Genomic DNA, 20947 nt, shown 5'->3' on the forward strand with positions numbered 1-20947 from the left:
ATATCAGTGATTTATGGGATTGCAAAGAGTCTATACTAGAGTTAAGTAACTCACAATTCCTGCTACTTCACAGACTGTTGGTGTATGTAAATGATGCAGTTTTGTAGTATTGCTGACAGCATCTTTGGAATATCAACATGGAAATTTCTGGCTTCTAAACATAAAAACTCCAAAATGCAGAGTTATTACAGCCTGCCAACAGCCAACGGGAAAAAAAAAACTGGTGGCATTTCCAGCTTTTACTAATGAGGCAAAATGTCTAGTTCTTCATATTTCACGATGTGTAATCTGCAACATCAGCTGTACACGTTATTGAGTCAGCATGCTAAATGAACTATAAAAAGAGTGTCTAAACAATTGTGATGTTGTTTAGAAACCAGAATGAAGAACTACATCTTGTTTTAGAGCTATGGGTAAACATATTTGTGAGAGTTGAAAGACATCATCAAACCCACTGCATAGATATTTGATGAAACAATAATGACTCTGTGAATCAAAAGAGCAGTCTGTGATGCAAATATAGAAGAAACATCTAGCCTAACTTTCAGAAATCAAGACATAAGATAATATAATACTTTTCCTTTGAAACTGATAGAAAGATCTTTAAATAGAAAGATTAACATAGGACAAACACTTAATGAATGAATAACTGAACTTGAATATGAATAAGCTCAGTCATTATAATTCTTATAACTTATTCATGTTGTTTGGTAATGTAAGATATTTGTTATGTACATAGATCACATGTTTTTCAATTTTCCATCCAATATTAAAGCTCTTCAAATATGTATGGTAATAGACCTCATATATAATTGTAAATTGGTCTTTTAATATGGGTAATATTGTAGGTCTATAACAATGAATAGGCAATTTAAATCTGAATGAAAGACAACATTACATTTGGAATTACATTTTACATATTCATTCATTTGAACATCTGCAGATTTGATGGCATTTATACATTTCAAACACGTTACAACTTAATATGATACTAAGGATACGATTTTGCTTGTTTAGGCCAATACAATTTAGCACTTATATCCATGAGGAAAAAAAATCTTATGGATTTGGTTGCATAATTACCCCTTAATAATTACCCCTCTTAATTTTCACTACACAATAAATACACAGCCAGCCACTCTAGCTACTCCTGTTTCATGTAATGTGTTATAAATGCTCTCTACTTTTGATCAGTAAAATTTAAAGCTTCTCAGTATGTCTTCTCATACTTTATGTAAGCATGTTTATGTATGCATACTTTATGTAAGCACCCACCCTAAGACTGATTTTTTGAGTTCATTCACACTCATCAAATTGCTCTGACTGGACAGATTAATAAGAGCACATATATTATTATTTAAAGTATCCTGCATATGATATGTAAATATCTAGAGAGAAGGCATCTATGACTAAAATGCTCTTTCTTTGAACAGTGTTTAATATTTCAAAGTTCTGAGTTGTTGGTATTTTTGTTATCAGTTTTTTCTAACCAAGCTCATCAATGTGTGATTCAAAGGTGTGAATGATGAGTAAACACCTGTTATTTAATGATGTCTTTCTTTATTGCCACATCTGTCACTGGATTAGAGAACACATATTTGTATCAATGTTGGTCATCATCAATTGCTTTTTATCTTTCGCTTTAAGATTTTCTTGAATATATATCAAGGAACCACCGCAGCATGCTTTAACTAATGAAACAGCACAGAATCATCTCACACAGTTGTGTACACTATCTATGTGTATGGTGGCAGGTTTATTCCATTGTCTGCTGTGTTGGTGGTGGTTCAGTGAGCAGATTTCTCCCCAGGCTGGCTCCCTGCTGACAAGAACAGCTGGCTCCGTCATGGCAACCCAGTGGCCATCTGAAAACAGCCACCTGTCTTTTTCAAAACTCTAGGAATTGACCAATGGATTGTCCACATCTTGTGTGTGGATTAAGGCATTAGTCGAACATGGAAAAGCAGAGTGAAATCTCCTCGAGGCAGATCCCATTGTCACACAATGGAGGCAAGGGCCAATGACAAAAAGGGTTTAAGTCTTTGAAGGAACTAGCCCTGATAAGCGAGGAGGAGAGGGTATAGTATAGTGTAGTAGAAATCTACTATCTGGCTCCCACAGCCAGATGAGCACACAGTGACAGTGCACCCAGAGAGTGCCTTATCATTGAGGCATGTGGGAAGATAAATGAGAGAATCCACACTCTTATAAATTAATTGCAGTCTGCAGTAATAACCTTTCTGCAGGCAGGCAGCGTGAGAAGCTGTGGGGAGCACAGGAGACCTTTTTTAGCTAGTTGGGGGATTCTTAAGGCGCCTTAGGGTGTGATCCCACAAACGGCAGAAAATGGCTTTGGTAGCACATGCTGACGAGTGCTGAGACAGGCCAGCTGTTCAGTCTGCTTGGCAGCGATACATCTCTAAAGCAGAGAAGCAGATGAGTGCTGAGTGCTGAGTGCTGAGCTGGGAGTCAGTTTGCTCCCCTTTCATTAAACGGCTACTTAGATCAGCAGCAGTAGTGATGTACCAACTTATATGTTGCTTTTTGCATTTTTCTCCTTTTAGCTTTTGGAAATCTGGTGAAGAACTAGTTTCTTTGTTGCTCACCTTCAGAGGTCCATGAGGCGTTTCATTTACCCATTGCTCTTACTGAAGTCCAAGCACACCCATTACGTCATCTAATGTGTTGCTCTGCCCGTCTGCTTGGTTCTTTTTCTCTATGCCCTCTTTCACTCCCACTCTCCCCCTCTTTCATACGGATGCTGCCTCTCGAGCCTTTTCCTGCATTCCCTGGAGGTCATCCTCTTCAGTCTCCTCTTCGCTACAGACTGTGAGCAATGTGGCAGCCTAGCAGCTCAGCTCATTATCGCCCACACCGGGTCTACAGAGGGCATGGCACTGTGGAACACAGCTCTGCCTTCACAGCCAGCTATCAGGGCTTCCCTTTCCCTGAATTGGGGAGACTGAGGTTCCTGCCTCTCTACATAGTTCCATGGAGAAAAACAACCAAAGTGCAACTAAAGATAACAATTTTGCTTGGAGGAGCAGAGAAGACAGGGACACTGATCACAATATACCTCAATTTTTTTGAAATAGTGCTTTCTGTGTTCTTCCTCTCTGGACAGAGTTTGCTTATTTTCCAGATTTGGTTCTCTCAACACACAAGAAGAGCGTGAGATTTCCTCTCCCTATAACAATTCTATAGGTGTGAAGGTAGGTATTTTAGACTCACAGAATTTAGCTCAACATTTGATTGGAATGTTTCAGCTGTTTAATTCAGAGCAGTGCAATGATGCTCCTTTCCCTTTTTGGAAGAGTTATGGTGGAACTGCAATACTTAGAAGCTAGACAGTGTTGGTGTGTGTGTGTGTAGTGGCTGTATAAATTAAAATGAAATTCAATTTTGTGATGAACTGCTCCTTTGAAGGAAAAAATAAACAGACAACAACCTACGACCCTATCCTCTCTTTGAAATAAATCAAGACTAACACAGCCATCAGCAAAACGTCATCTTGACTCACCTTCTCCTGGTACTGCCGTCGAGACGAGTCTAGGGATTGGATTAGTGCGGTGGCATGGCCCACAAACATGGCGTAGCAGGTAGCGCCCACAATCATGCTGAGGATGGTCAGCCACACGTCTGTCATGCCCACCGGGGGGTACATGCCATACCCAATACACAGCATGTGGCTCATAGCTTTGAAAAGTGCGTAGGAGTACTGCTGTCCCCATGTGTCATTCTGGATGAAACAGAGAAGATGAGATGAGTTAGGGTGAGTGTATCGGGACACTTTAGTGTCTGTTGCTCGCTCTCTGTCTCAAAGGGTGTTCATGGCACATTAAAGGTCAACAAGCCCCCTTACAGATCACACACATACACGCTGATTTCCAATTACTTGAGACAAAACTAATGGCAGATGTCCACTTCAAACTATCTTGGTTCAACATGGAGCAGCTGGCAGGGTAAAATGTACTTTTCAATATGCAAACATTTGGAGCAAGCAGACCTTTGGGCAGGAGCCCAAAACAGAGCCCTGAGAATGGGCGGATGGAGCTTTAGACACTAGAGGCTTGCATGACAGAAAGTAGGTCAGCTATTTAGAAAAATGTGATTTCTCTGTGAGTTTTCTCATTTGTAGATAAATTGCCCCTTTTCCTTTAGATCCTGGTGGTAGTTCATGGCAAATCAATATCAACTCTCTCCTGGGGGTGACATGTCCAAATTGCTTTCAAACTCATTTCCACAGCGGAAAAGCCTGAGAGATAGCAATTTTATTAGTGCCCTCCTGAAAAGGTAAGGAGCGATGACCCAGCAAGATAATGGGACAGCTACTGTAAAAGAGGACAAAAAATGTCTCCTAATGATTCTAATCAGGACCAAACCAACCGTGAATGAGCCTAGCAATACCAACAACCTCTTTGTCTACTAGATAACGTTGGCGAAACATGAGGAACTTTCTGTCAGAGTGGTGCCTGCCCCTGAGGCTTGAATTAATTCAGAAAGATATATTTGTTATTCTGTCACATTGAGAATTCTTCTTCTACGTAATGCAATTAATTAGACCGTGTTTACTGTGTGAAACAAAACAAACTCCATTTGGATGTTAATGAGAGGCTACATCCCTCACATGGGATTTTAAACCAAGTACATTATGTGTGTTCTTCCTCACATCTCAGGGCCTCTCCACCCTGAGATGCAAAGGGCTGTTTTGGGGTGCAGCAGTTTGAGGAAGCAGCCAGCGCTACCTCTGTAGAAGTTATGGAAATACGACCCTGATCTGTAACAACATGAGAAGTAAAAAGTATAATCTAGTCAGAACTGCATGAAATCATTTTGTGAAGAGGAATTTGGTGTGTGAGCCCATATTCCACAGTCACAGAGGTTACAGTATTAAAGCATTTAAGAAATGGAGGAAATGGAGGTAGAAGAAAAGGTACAAGTTACATATGAACAGAGACACTTTTATCTCTGAAAATGTAAACATGTAACAGAAAAAAGTAGTATTTAAATATACATAATGTTCAAATATGTTTAAGAAAAATAAAACAAAGAGATTAGGGGAGCAATACTTGTTTTCACTGCTGCAGTATAAAACAGAAGAAATTCAATCTTAATCTGTTCATTCTGTAGTGTACTATAGAGTTGAGCTACAGTTTACATTATGTTGCCTGACAGCTCAGCCTTATGTAATTTAAGATAATCCCCTTGCAACTTGACTCCGTGCATATTGAACTGGTGGTAAAATCTTTCATGTCGGCAAAAGGAACAGAAATAGAAAAGTGGAAAATATAAGTCTGCATTCAAATCTGTAATATTTGTTTTAATGCATATTAATCTAGATAAATAAAATAAAGAGCTTGGTAAAATTGTGAGGTTATGTAAGGAGGCTATCTAGTTGAAAGGTTGCTCATCTGATTCCCATTACTGAGTGTGCTCTCAGCAGCTGGGTCCCAGAGCAGACCCACCTAACCTGACTGTGCATCCCTGCACAGACAGGTATAGAAAGCTTAAATTAGCTAAACTGTGAAACATCTCAAGGGACAGCAGTTTGCAACATCTGTCGCTTCTTATGATTAAACAGAAGAGAGGCATATTCTGTGAAAAAACTGAGAGCTGAGCAAGTCAGAGAGGCAGTGAGGCATGATGAACCAAATACATCATACCTTGAGCGATGAAACTACTCATGTGACATCTGTTCTGGCACAGATAGCTGAACAAACAGCTGACTTGAAGCTGGTTTATGTATGACTTAAAATTGGCTTCTGTGAATGTGTTTTGTTGTTTAAAAATATGTCTATTTATGGTTTCTGATCTGGCATCTCTCTGTTAATAACAGCAGAAATCCCTCAGTGAATTGAATCATTAAATGACTTCAAACTAGTTATTTTAGTCTGTATTGTAAGTATTACATTCGAAAGAAAACAGCATTGTGTATTTTACTACAAAGAGAATCATGACACAGTGGCTGACAACCATATTTGAACACTAGAAAGCTGAATACAATTAGATGAGGAAACTCTGCTTGGTCAAAATGTCAGCAATAAATCTATTCAATCTAGGAAGCTTTTATTCCACCACGTGAACATCTTTCAGTGTTTCACTGTGATGATTTACCCACCACACAAATGCCCAAGCCTTGTCTTATTGACACTAACTTCGACATGTGTATTGATAAGCCATCAGTTAGAGAGCCACTCTCCTTAGCTGCATTCTTTAAAGATTACATATATGTTGATTTATCAGGATGTTATACTGACAAGAGGAGCATTCACAGATCAATTCCTATTGACGACAGCAAGCTTTGAAATCCCCAACACAAAACCTGACAATAAATTATATTCCTCTGGAGCCGTGTTCTTTTGTTACATGCCAAGTTAACACGAGGCCATCAGCTGCGGGTGATTCAGAGTAGCACATCAGGTGTGACACAGTCCGCTTCCATAAGCAAATGAAAGAGAAGTCAGAGAGTCGCGCTTTAACTGTAACTCTACTCCGGCAGCTGTTTTAACAATACAACCAAATTAAAGCACAGCATGAATGCTCACTGGAAACTGTACCCAACCAATATTGGATAAGGGCCAACTGTCCTCCTCGAAAAAAAAAATCAATGGCTCATGCACAGCCTCAGTGTCTCCAAAGATTTCACAATATGGACAGATGTAGACAGCTCAAAATAAATAAAAATAATCAGCAAATTGAATAAATGTGGGTAAATATATTTGATTTAGGGCTTAAAATGACAGATATGCTGGGCAATCTTTCCCAGGATGCTGAAAGGATTTTAGTAGAGTAATTACTGGAGCTGATGGATGAGATAAGACAGGACATAATCTGATTCGAACAGGCAGGAGGACTCTGTGCAGGAGACGCACTTACCACCATCTTATTTTTGGACACCCAGCAATCGGCGGGGAAGTCCTGCAGCATGGGCACCAGGAACTGCAGGCAGCCGTCCCAGTGACACAGGAGCAGCATCATGCCAATCAGGTTGACTATCCTCACCATGGCGCTGGCTAAGTCATACGTCATGTGGAAGATCTGAGGAGAGAAAGGAAGCAGGAAATGGGTTGGATGATTCAACACACTGATGTCCAAATCCCTGAAATTTCTATAGATTGCAACGCACACACACATCCTCAAGGGAGATTTCCCTCTTCTACATCCAATTCAATAACTCCTGGGTCTATTCTTTGATCACGTCATGCAGAAGCTTCTTGGTATAGGAATTAAACGGCAATGTGCTTAGACTACTAGAAGAGCCTATAGAAACCATAGCTTTTTACATTGCGCCCAGATGAGCAGATGGATGCAGATGTTGCAGCTGTGAGAAAAGTCCACTGGAGATGGTTAGCAGACTGGGACCAGAGATTTGCTTTCCCTGCTGCAGAATCACTCTAATCATCAGCCACTCAGCCAAATACAATAATGGTACAAGGGTAGAGGTGGCTGCGCTCCTGGAGTGAGAGCGTTCACAGGCTGGGTTTGTTAATCCTAATGATAAATATACTCATAAGGCGCTCCAGGACTTCTGGGCTGGTGTAGATTTTAATGGCCTCAACCATTCAAAGCCTCTTAATCCCATTGAAGACCACGGTGTGCACTGCTAACCACTCCAGTGCTTATTAAAATCCACTCAGTGCCTTTTAAGAGCTTGTGACTGAGAGGGGATATTCCATCTTCACGTTGTTGTTCCACAGTAGGTGATGATGAGGAGGAAGATGAAGAGGGTGCAAAAACATAGACATTCAAAGTTTAATTTTTAGTCTTCATTCCTTAAGTTCTGGGCTTGTTTATTTCTCCATTTGTAGTTTCCATCCTACTGCATATACATGTGGATATGTATCTGTTTGCATGTTAAGAAAGAGGCTGGCAGGGATCAGTGCCGTGTTTGTCTGGGACTGCGTGTGCACTGCTGCACCATTATATCACATCAATTTAGCTCCGTCAACAGGCTAGCATGAAGCCAGAGGTACGGCCAGCAAAGTGTGCCCGGGTGAGGAGTGGAGATAGGCTCTCTCTCCTATGCCAGATCTCTGTCTGTCTACACAAATGTACATAGACTGAAACGCAATGTGTCCCACTTCCACTCTGTCCCACTCCCACTCTGTCCCTTCCTTCTGTATTTGGGCTCTTGCTCAAAATGTTTAGCCTTCTGCACTTTTACATCACCTAAGCTGAATCATTCGCCCAGCTGCACCTTTCCCGCTCATTTTCTAGACCTCTGTTCACAGCTGCACAACAAATGTGAGCTCATTGTTTGTTTTCTGGGAGCCAGCCTTTCTTTCAACACAGCATTAAATAAGATATGTTATCTAATATGCAATGTTGAGTGATGTTAAATTTCCTGGTGGATCTGTAATGGCATTCCATAACATTGAAGTGTTAAATTCACTCTAAGGCAAATGAATAAATCATGAGGTTCCCCTTTCCATCTCCCACATTAAGACTGATATATTTTTCATTTGTGAAATCATATTTCCAGACAGGAAAAGGGAAGCTTTATAAAGTGGGGACTGTTTTTAATCTGTAAGAAGAAGAAGAAAAAAAAGAGTGATATGTGAATTCAAATACAGCATTTCCTAGGACATTAAGGACTGACAGAGATAGTGCGTACAGTACAAGCACACAGTGTTGTTTACATTGTGAATTATTATTTTTAAATGAGCTATTTGCGATTCTGACACAATTTCCATTCCAATATTACATTTACCCCTGGGCTATCTGCAGGAAGAAGCTGCATATGTTGTCATAGTAAAAGAATAAAGCAGTGTAGCTTACTATTTCTGCGTAATTCTACAGGAGAGAGAGGCATTTCATTTTAATGGCTGGTAGATATGAGATATTAAATTATTTAACTTTCTAATTGTTTTATGTGTTTAGTTAAGTCATTTTGGGAGTTGGAATACAAAATATTCTACCGTCTTTAGTCAGTCCTATATTGTCCTGTTGCATTGTGTTGGTTGCCCTTGAATGTGTCAGTGTGCTGAATAATACTGAACTCTCTGCAGTGTCACTGTATTTCTGAAGCAGGATAAATTCCTTTCAATATCTTGAAGCACAGCCTGAATGACTCATTACTATTCAACAATAACTCCTGCTATATTCCTACTGTAGATGTGCCCTCAGAAGACCTCTGGCACTTAACTACTGTGTGGAGAATAAAGCCTATGAGAACTGTCACGAGTAATTCCATGCAAATCTCCAGTTTGTAACCCAAACTTTACTGTCACTGGTAGAAGGTGATTCCCCTATCTCCCTTCACAGCTGTAATCAATTCAAATACACCCGAACAGACTTTGCAGTTAGGAAAAATTGTTCCCAAGATTGGTTCTGTTACAAGGTTGTTAAAGGATCATTATTCTGAAGCAAAGAAATGAGGTCTCTGTATCTCTTCGCCCTCTCTTTCTTTTCATTCCTGTCACCTCTGTGTAAATTTGAAAATTGCCACATACAGCGAGACATTTACGCTCTGTGTAATTTAACAAAGAAACATGTACTGTAAACATGCATATATACAGCATGTAACATAAACACACAAAAAACAGTATGTACGCAGACCTACATGATGCCTGCACACAGTAATCCGCAATGTGGCGTATTACATGGTGGATGATGGATTACTGATCACTTTCTTTTAATTGACAGGGACACAGAGTGAGCCTGGCAGTATTAGCATCAGCATTAACAAGAGAGCTTTGATTGATGAGGGCACAGAGACACAACACAGTGGTTTCTTATGGGGGCTTGTTGTTACTCATACTACTCTCATCAGGACTCTCCATATGAAACGCCATGCTAATGTGCACTTGTCTTTTTCCAATCAAAAAAAATGGGCCAGATCTTGCAAACCTACAGTTACTCAAAGTCAGTGAAGTAGTTTCATGACCAGTGTTGGGCAGATGTGTTGCTGTAATACTATTACTTTACCCAGTCACAAGTAGTGTAATGAAATATCATTTCCAAAACAGTATTACAGTTACTAGTCCAAATAACACTGTGTTACTGCGCTGCTAGAATGCAATTTGTGTTTTGTCCTAGGTACATGCAGCAGGTCAGGGCAGGTCATGTCGGCAACTTGCCAAAAAGCTAAATGAAGGATAGAGGATGAGGGAGAGGGATAGAGGCAGACTTTAAAGGAATAGTTCAGGTTTTTTGACATGAAGTTGTATGACATCCTCACCATCAGTGTCGTGTATCAGCAGTGGCTTTTCCCCCACTGCGTCCTGTGAGTTCTGGCCCGCTTTTGGTGCTGAAGAAAGTAGTTCCGGCTAGTTTCTGGGGTCATAAAGATAAAGCGTTTTGCTTCAAAAAACAATATGCTTTCAAAAGAGTAATACATTTGCAAAACGCTTTATCTTTGTGACCCCAGAAACTAGCTTTCTTCAACACCAAAAGCGGGCCAGAACTCACAAGACGGAGTAGGGGAAAAGTCACTGCTGATGCACGACATTAATGGTGAGGATGTCATACAACTTCATGTCAAAAAACCCGAACTATCCCTTTAAACAGCTGGAAGATCATTATTTTGATTTTGTCACAGTAAAAGATGCAAAGAACATTGTCCTCTATTTTAAACTTTGCACACGCACCAAAATGCTTTCAACCACGGAAAATACAACATTGAATTTGTTGAAGCATCTGTATGGCGGCACAGCAATGTGAAACATGTTGAAAAAAGGGAGGCCTCTACTGCCAGTGATGAATGCACTCCAGCTGAACAGTAGAAACTGGATTTCACAGCAGGACATTGTGGCAAAGAGACATTAAGTAGACAAGATCTGGTGAAGCTCATCTTGACTCACACATTAACACATTAACACACATTTAACACATTATAGAGAAAATAACCATGAAAAACAACATCAGGCTGCCAGTGCCACAGAAAAAGACGTCTGCTAGCTACCTTGAGCGAGAATATGACGGAATCTAATTTGAAGGCCGTACTCAGAGAGTTAGACTTTGTTTACACCACAGAGGACATCTGGACAGCTAACAACATTAGCTTTCAGGGTGTAATAGTTCACTGGATCAGCAGTTGCACTTTGGAGCACAATAAGGCCATCATAGCAAGTAAATGATTTGGAGGAAGGTACACACTTGATGTTATTGGTGCAGAGACACAACAAATTCATTCATCATATGGACTGCTTGGCAAAGTTGTAGCCACTGTGACAGACTATCAACTACCATCAAATTTTGTCAATGGCATTCAAGATATATCATCTGTCAATTTGGAGCCTGATTCGGAACTGGGAGAATAAAGTGACGATGATGTCACTTTCACAGATCTCACATAAGCTCTCTCCACTGATACTGATGGTCATTCTCCCCACATAAGTGCAAATCACATATAATTATCCCTTTTAACACCAGTGAAGTTGAGAAATACTTAACTTCCAGTGCAGACACAAAGGCTGTGTATAGAAGTGGTTTCCTGAAATGCACAGTTCTTAAGATCAAAGAAAGTCAATCTACTTGTGCATCAGCACATGTGGTAGAAGTCAGCCACCCACAGCTACTGGTGCCATCATCCACAAGGTGGAATTACTTTTACAATGCGGTTTAAAGAAGCACACAAATTCCCACTAACAAGCTGAATAGCCTTTACATCAAACGTGCCTCAACGACAAGGAGTACCAATTCCTGCGGGGGTACTGCACCGGGGATAACTGTTGTTATGGGACTTTAATACCAACCCTCGAAGTCCTGATGTCAAGGACACTTGCCTTGAAACACCCTCTCAAGTGTAACAGATGGCCTCCCAGATGTGTGTGGAGGTATGCCTATATTCCTAAACTGTATTTTTGTTTGAATTTATTTGGGCAGATTTGTTGCATTGCATCATTCACGAACTGAGGGATCAGATCTTCCCACACCATTTTTTTTAAAGCAGTCAGTACAATTATCAAAACAACAGTAGTCAAAATACTGATAGTCATAATCACAGCAACAGATGATTAAAACAGTGGTCAGTGGTCAATAAACAGCCTAAAACAAAATTAAATACATGATATTGATCCCACATGAGAAGAAAGGTCTACAGCACATAGCCAGCATAGAAATTAGTAATTAGTAATTATACATCTATAATAAAAAGATCAAATTGTATTTTTCAGGCCATCCAGACTCATGTTGCTGTTATACTGGATATCAAAGATGCCCTTCTAGCAGCTGCAAGTTGTCTAAATTCAAACTCTGATGGCTGAGAGATGAGGGTAGCAGAAAGTTTTTGAGGGAGCTTCTGACAGCAGAGTGTCTCACAACTGCTCTCAACTGTGTCTCAACTTTAGAGGACCCTGCCTCTGCGTCCTCGATGTCAGCCAGGCATGATGAAATGGACTTTTTGCATTTGAGACAGAGCCCGAGGACAACTACTCAGCAGAAAAAAAGAAGTAATGGACTATTTGAGGTCAGGGAGTATGAAGTTGAAACTCTTAACTAGTTGTCAAATGTCAAAAATATGAATATGAAGTGAAACACTCCAACCCCAAACCATCTAGCACACCTGTGTAGTGACTTTGTAGTTTAGGAGGTTTGGTGTTTACCACTAGAGGGAAGAGGGGGTAAACTTTTAAATTATTTTTGATAACAAGTAACAAGTAAAAATGAGTATTACTATTTAAATGAGTAATTAATACAAATTTACTTTAACTTAACTTTTTTTAAACACTTCCTGAGTAACTTGCCAAACGCTGTTCATGACTGTCTGTAAATAATGAAATGGCAATTGCAAACAGTTGTAAGCACTTTGAGATGAATGAACAGTTATCATGTGGGAAAAGCCACTTAAACAACATTTCATTTTAAATTTAAAACTACTGTTATTACTAAATTACTACTATAAATACCATGATTACTGTTTCTTACCCTGGTGTCTAACACTACTGTTTACTAGACTATACTATTACAAATGTTATGAATACTAATATACTGTTACCACACAACTGCTATTATTATTTCTATACTATGCAGCGACAAATACCAAATAAATTCAGTGCATTCTAGAGACTAATAACTAAAAGTAGTGACTAAAAACCAATAAATATGACAGGGATCAAAGACCGGGCTGGCTACATAAAGTAATCTGTGTCCTTGTGAGGTAGTGATCAGGTGCAGACAGGGAGAGAGTGGACGTGGGTAGCTGCCGAGTCATCTCAAACACATGAGTAGAGCGAGATCCAGGTGAGAGAATAGATACATATGTCCCATGGTGCTGATGGTAGCTGCCCAGACACAGGCGATGTGGCACTATACTGAGGCATCTGGTGTTTGCTGCTCGCACCGCTAATGATGATGAATGTTTGGCATGGCGGTGTTGCGACACATAAAAGAAAACTAAATTCTTCACTCATATTGTTTTCCTGATGCTGACTGAACTTTGACATGCGTCCTTTCTCATCATTTCTGTGATGTTAAAAGTACAATAAAAGCTACATTTCTATTCCAGTTATTTAATAGTTAGACACACCGAAGACATTTCATTCTATCACAGTGTTTTAGTGCAGTGGACAGCCTCCGATTATATAATTTAATGCATTAATGAAACGCTTGAATTGAGTGATTCTTGGTTTTGATTTAGCAGGAATACTGTACATAGTTGAGCTGAGCATGTTGATTTCTCATTATTTGTTCAAACAGCAAAAACATGCTATTAAAGAAATTTAAAAGTGAACTGAATCTTCAGTTAAAAAACCTATTCAACATAAAATTACTTATTGCCGTAGATTTTTAGCTGCTTATTTACAGATGCACACATCAGTTTGTCATTTTATAAATCCACAAAGGAAAAAAAAAACAATTTCTGGATATTTTAATTAGCCTTTTCTTTGGAAATGATGCACATTTTGAGAGTGCTGTATGTATTACTGTATGTTCGGCACATTTACTGTGTCAATTACCACATGCTGCATCATTCCCTGTGATTAGTAATTAAGTTTATCAACCAAATCAATCCATGCATGCCTCAGTGTTATTACTAATCATCCAACTTGATGGCAGATTCTCAGAGCAGGGGTTAGATTTCTCTCTATAAATGCCTCCACCAAAATGTCATGCTCATGCATGCTGTCATGGTGGACGAAGCGCATGTGGAGAATGAGAAGTAGGCCTGGGAGTGGACCACAGGGAACACCCTTCCATCATCTGTCTAAACAGGCCTGGAGGGCTCGGATCACAAAAACCACTCTCACTCTGCTTCCTACCAAGATGCGCCAAAGGTTTGTGCCGGATTACACATTTCTGTGTAAAAGTTTTTTAAGCAAATCCACTGTGAGTATTCCTATCACATACGACTCATTCAAAATGTTGAGGACCTGTCACTGTTGCTGGCAAGCCTCATTGTGCACTCAATAATAGCCCATTAAATCTATTCTTCTGGTTTTTCTTATCTCTGAAAGACCAGTCCTTGGCAGAGGTAATGGGTCAGTGAGTGGGGGACTGATTAGTTGATTTACCGTATTTGAATATTTTTGTATAGATTTACTGGGTGGAAATGAAAGGTGCCTCATTCATTCTCTGGACCCAGGGGCAACCACATGACTTCTATAAAAGCAACAGAGCATTTTACTGACGTATGGTTTTGTTTCTCTATAGCTGCCACTTGGGCAGGCAGAGCCATCAATCTCAACAAGCTGCCAATATTAATGGAGAAAGACGTTCTGCCACCTTGTATTAAATAAACACAGGTGGTGTGGCACAGCTCTTGACTACACAACATACTGTAAAATATCCTTTTTACTCCCTGTCCCCCTCAGTAAAAGCCTCCGCTCTTGTCTCCAAAACTCATCTCCATTCATGCTAGAAGCAACGTTTAGTGGGTAGGCCAGTTGAGACGGTTATGTTGTAGGCATCAGGAGTGGTGAGAGGAAGCCCTCAGAGCTTAGTCATTAGTGCACTGCCTTGAATCTGATTTAACAGGATGACTAATCTCATCCAAGTCACTGGTTCGTCAACAGGAGACAACTCCAATGAGGAGAATATCCGGTCACAGTCTTATTTTTATCCCAATGAAAAGTGACAAGAGGAAGCTGACAAGAGGGAGACAGGGGAGACGCCATGTCGTGCCATGTCAGATGCTCTGTGTCTGTGTGTGCCTGTTTGTGTTTGTGTGTGTGTCTGCGCATGTGTGTGATGGATATCTACACACCGTGTTGAACGTCATTATGCATGACAGTGTTGTCACTGGCATATAGCCACCTCCACCAAAAAAACTTCTTGTTTGTAAACAACCTTCTGTCGACATGGCGGTTATAGAAACATCTTTAAATCTGGAGTGTTTCAGGAGGAAATGGAAGCAATCAGAGCTCATTTATGACAGCTGTGGTTAAAAAAAGGACATGCAAGAAGGAGGTTTATTTGCTGGTGGGGGATCAGGGCATAGCTTTAGTTATGCAAAAGGATGTTGATGGTCTTAGTGGTTTTAGGATTAGAGTCTTTGAGGAGGTGAAGATGATATGATTGCAGTTATAGACATCACTTTATTTGCTGAGATGCTCTGGAAACATAATGTGCTTTGTACTTTTTTATCTTTTCCCTCCACAATTATGAGAATACTAAACAGATGTTGATGTCTTGAATAACACATACAACATATTTTATATTATGTCTTGAACAAGGCTCATTGTTAAAACAATGTAAAAGCTACACTGCAGATGTCAGTGAGTCAGGAACATTTTTGTAATTTATTGTTGATGTACAGTACATCTATTTATGTTTGTTATCAGTATACCATAGAGGTGAGCTGATGAACGTTATTGTGAACGCGTTCATTCTGGCGTTTGTGAACGGCGCTCTCTCACAGTTTAACTTCGTTCAAGAGAGTGCTAGATTTCCATAGAGCTTTCCAGGCGAAAACCCGGCTAAAACACACCGTAAACAGGCCTTAATATGTAGCAGAAAAAACACCCAATCTGGCAACACCAGCAACCACAGAGTCGCACCGCTGCATGCGTCATCAAAATGCAAAATACGGAGGCAATAACAAATGAATGCAGCAGCACTACCTCATACTCTGCCTCCATCATTAATACAGCGTCTTCATATGATTACTTAAAACAATGTTGAAATCTGACGCATAGTTTCAGTGTTAAAACTGATAAAATAATTGCTGTCTGTGGTTCTATATGGGCTGTGGCAATAATTTTGAAAAATAATAGCTCGCAGGAACATATTGAAAAAAAATTGAACTATTAACTAGTTCATTTTTGGAACTGTGAACTTAGTTCAAAATTTGGAATTATGAACTATGAACTGAACTAGTTCATATAGAAAGTGAACTTTCCCAACACTGGATACTTTATTTATCATTTAAACAGTCTGATTTAAAGCTATTATTCTCTGTTGATACTGATGATCAGTACTGACCATCAAAATACCACTGAGCTGTAGCATGCATGATGACAATTCATGAAAAAATTGTAGCTTGGCTTTGACCCACAATCCCCTCCGTTGTCTTCTGGCAGCCTCACTGGAGCAGTTTGGGGGTCAAGCATCATGCACAAGGACACTTGAACAGTTTGTGGTTATGTGCCAAAATGTGTGATCTTCAGGCTACAAGCACAGTCTGCTCTCCTAAGGACATATGATTGTGACCCATGTAGCCTGAGCCAACTAAAGCAAGCCTGCACTCACTCACAGGAAAACATACTGTAACTTGCATGCAGTACATCAATAGACATGTATATTGATTGCAATTCAAGGGGGAATTATGTATTTGCCAATGCGTGAGCCTGTGTACATGTCAGATCATGATCTACTTTCTTTACCCGAGCTGCACTTTCATAAAACAAGAAGCTGAGGGAACTCAGCCATGTGGGAGGGCTGAACCATAAATCTTAACAACCCAACATGCCAATAGAAAACGACACTCTACCATCTTGTAATAAATAAACACAGGTGGTGTGGCATGGCTCCTCATCTCAATCCACACTGAAAGCAATTTTTAGTGGCACACTAAAGACAACATTCTTCTTTAACCTATAAGGAGCACCTTTATGTTTCTCAGACATAAGACACCATGACCAAGGACCATACAACATGAGGTTAGCTGACCCCAAATGAATACAAAACAGATTTATGACCTGTTGAACAGGTCACAAAATGGGGGTGAGCATAAAATGGCCCATATGTATGGCCCAAATATCCCAAATCAAAGGTGGGCCTCTTTTGGTATATGTGCTCTCGGGTATGTGTATTCAGCATTGTGCCTGTTTTGGTTTATCTGTTTTTTCTTGGTTGACATACGGTATCTCTATGGCTTGCTTGTGGCCCAGATCTGGGAAGCAGGAGCGGACCGCCTAAATGCCATCATTCCATGTGGGCTGGATGAAAGTGTGGAAAGTGTTGGGTGTGGGCTGGATCTGGGCCACAGCAATTTTGCTATCTGGGTTGTTTGTATATTGTTGTTTTCTTTTTTTTACAAACTTTAATCTTTGATACCCCCAGGCTTTGGCGGGGCCCAAAAGCCACGTTGTGAATCACTAATCCAAATAATCAGAGGATGCTCTGGTGTGCTGACAATGTTTTCACTGAAGTCAAAGAGATAAACACCTAGAATCCACTCAAGAAGATGGCAAGTCATATAACTTTCACTTTAGGGGCACTTCACTTATCTTGTGAGTGCTATTTTGTCCCTGGTTTTGGTATGAATTGCACTTCTTGTCAGCACATTACATACTGTTTATATTCCTTTGTCTTGTCTGGAATTCTTTAAAATCTTTCACTACAGTGAGTGCAAGAGAAAAGATTTAGATTTTACAATCTGCTCAAAACAGTATCACTGCACGAGGCACTAAACCACACACACCACAGTTCACTGAGCTGCAGTCAACACTCCACAGAGGAAGTGTCCTTTGCGTGACTCCTTACTGAGGAGAAAATGAAACTCGAACAATAACAGACCAAATGAATTTATGCCAGGCTATTTATAGCTTTCAGAAACTCCGAAAAATAAATCTTCTTTGCCTTCTGGAGGACACTGGAACATCACAGGTCTGAAGCTTCTGCGATGTCGGAGAAGTGCATCTCATCGAGGTGCCATATTTAGAGAGGCCAGCAATGCAAAAACATACTGGGTGTAAGAGAAAGTGGTTCAAATGGTTTACCACAGCATTAATGCATATTTCCCTCCGAAAGCTTGATAGAAAACAGTACACTGGAGTGTGAGGGCAGTGTGAGGGTGTTATCAAAATATTCAAATGGTGATGAGACACATACATGCTGTCTGAAGTGTAGCTGTCGATGGAAAAAGTCAAAAAGTCAGTCAGGTGGTAAGATCTGGATGACAAGTTATTCTGCAGTGACAGATGACATTTCAGTGAGGTTGCATCTGGAGTACTCTGAGGCAAAGCTGGCCTTTCACACACCTCAAACACACACACACACACACACACACACACACACACACACACACACACACACACACACACACACACACACACACACACACACACACACACACACACACATCCACACAGACATAAAACATGTAAATGGTGGCTGGCTCTGTCCCCTCTCTTTGTGGTATTATTTCAATGGTTTTTAGATGCTGCATTCATCACGGTCTCGCAGTGTCCTTGCAAGTTTTCAAAGGAGATGAATATGAATTATTGTTCTTTATTTTCTTCTCATCATACTGTCTTCCTTTTCTTCTAAACATGGTACGAGTCTGGTTGTGATGGTGGTCGATTACACCCAAACAACCCGTGGCTATAAGCAATGTTTCTTTCTTTCTTTCTTTCTTTCTCTAGTTTCCTTCCTTTTCTCTCCTTCCTTTGTTGCCTTCCTGCACAGGCTGAACATGTGTCAGCTTATAGTCAGTGTGTGCACCGTATTCAAATGAAGGCCGGCCTGAACTGCATGTATCCTTTCCTTCATTTTGCACTCAGAGGAACCAGCAGCAGGCATGCATAGAGGCACAGGGTGGCAAAGGGATTCTCCCTGAGTGGTTCATTTGAACTTTCACTCTCTTTGAAATGGCATCACAGAGGCCCTGCATGATTAATGTCACCACACTTATATACACTGTTCTACCCAGAGTGCCAGCTGAATATTTGAAAACCAAGAACTTTCCAGAAAGCCCTGTGGGCAGGTCTGGGATAACTGCATTTGGTCGGCGATCAGTGAGCTATTCAACCTTTCCGATTGTCTGTGTAATGCTGTACACTCAGGTGAACACATGCACCACCTAACTGAGTGCTTCAGCAATTTGATACCATTGTGCAAACAGGCAAATTGAAGGACATCAATACAGTGTTGTTATTGTTTGTCCTCCTGGCTCTGATGTCAATCAGATGTGAGATTAGTGAGTATTCACTGAAAGAATATTCTCAGTGCTGTTCTTGTGACCTTGAGCAATACATTGAACATTTTATAACACAGTCCCATTTAATGCAACCTTATTTCTGAAATTGTGTTTTTTAAATTTTATTTCATCACATGATTATTTAAAAGTTTGCTTGCATTTGAAAATAAAAAATCAAAATAACCCAAATATTGTGTTGTGTTATTTTTATAAATATGAGCACAGGAACCAGTGACAAAGAGAGACACATCCTCACATTGACATTATTGTTTTCTTTTTTTGCTGAATTAAAAAAGTGCTACAGCCTACAGTAATGTCAGATCATACTTATTAGTTAACTTATAAGTTAATTCATACATTTTCCTTTCTGTGTCCTGGAGCAAATGTACTCTAATTTGCCTGATTAGTTTTGGGAATTAATTTTTTTTGTAAATTCAAACTAAACTTCTAACTACACAAAACTGAAATTAATTGATCATTAGAACCTAAATACCTAAGTTACCTTAAAAAAATCTACAATATGCACGATGTCATGGCAATAGCATGCAACTGCACTGAAATCACCTTTATAGTCTTGTTTTTCTCCTTGTGTCTAGGTTCAAATAAATAAATCTCTTTACTGCACACACATCTTAGGCCTGCAGGCACACAATGTGTCTACTCACTAAAACTCTTGTTTGATCCCTGACATCAACAACAGAGTGTACTGCAGGGATGCTGCTGTAACATTTGTATTATGACCATGTGCAAAGATACTCTAAATCCTAAATCCTGAACTAAGGCCTCAACCCTGAACTCATATTGCTTTGAAGAAATACAAGCATGTGGGGGGGCTTTGGTTATTCTTAAGGAAGATACAGTGGAATGGCAAACAACAGTTTACTACATACAGCTGTTTCTTTATCCCTTAAACAGACAACGTGCACCAGGAGATACAGACTCTTTAACCTTTGAGTTGTCCTCCCGGGTCCTTCCTCTGTCCTTCCTTCCTTCCTTCCTTCCTTCATCTGTCCTTCCTTCCTTCCTTCATCTGTCCGTCCTTCCTTCCTTCCTTCCTTCCTCAGATCTAAGTTCAGCTGTTAGAGTAAATGTTCCCTCCTTCTGTCCTTTCTTCCTTCCTTCATCTGTCCTTCCTTCCTTCCTCCCTCCTTTCCATCCTACCTTCCTTCCTCCCTCCCTCCTTCCTTTCCTTCTTCCCTCCTTTCCTTCCTACCTTCCTTCCTTCCTCCCTCCTTCCTTTCCTTTCCTTTCCTTCCTTCTTCCTCCCTTCCTCCCTTCCTTCCCTTCCTCCCTCCTTTCCTTCCTTCTTCCTACCTTCCTTCCTTCCTCCCTCCTTCCTTTCCTTCCTTCTTCCTCCCTTGCTTCCCTTCCTTCCTCCTTTCCTTCCTTCTTCCGTCCTTTCCTTCCTTCCTTCTTTCCTTCCTTCCTTCCTTACTTGAGGTGCAAATGACATAACTAGTAAGGTCTGTTTAAGGGTTAAGATACTCTCCCTCTTGTGAGCTGAATGAGAATGTCCTTATTAGTTATTGAATACAACTATCCAGTGATTTGTTTTATTTTATGACTGGCCAACAAACATGACAAAGCTTTTATTTGACCAAACCACGCATTTATCTACAGTATACTGAACCTGCATAAATTACCTTG

The 20947-nt window shown here is 40.2% G+C and overlaps 1 protein-coding gene across 1 annotated transcript in view; it reads right to left on the bottom strand.

The window, feature by feature from the left end:
* hcn4 (hyperpolarization activated cyclic nucleotide-gated potassium channel 4) overlaps positions 1-20947 on the bottom strand; it is a 65984-nt gene that overhangs the window by 24851 nt on the left and 20186 nt on the right. The window contains exons 4-5 of the mRNA XM_053338792.1: positions 6877-7038; positions 3521-3739 (exon numbers count right to left, since the gene is read on the bottom strand). Coding sequence (XP_053194767.1) covers positions 3521-3739; positions 6877-7038 — 381 coding nt within the window. The remainder of the gene's footprint in view (positions 1-3520; positions 3740-6876; positions 7039-20947) is intronic.

This window comes from Scomber japonicus, chromosome 1 (genome assembly GCF_027409825.1).
Source record: "Scomber japonicus isolate fScoJap1 chromosome 1, fScoJap1.pri, whole genome shotgun sequence".
In the NCBI taxonomy this organism is placed as follows: Eukaryota; Metazoa; Chordata; class Actinopteri; order Scombriformes; family Scombridae; genus Scomber; species Scomber japonicus.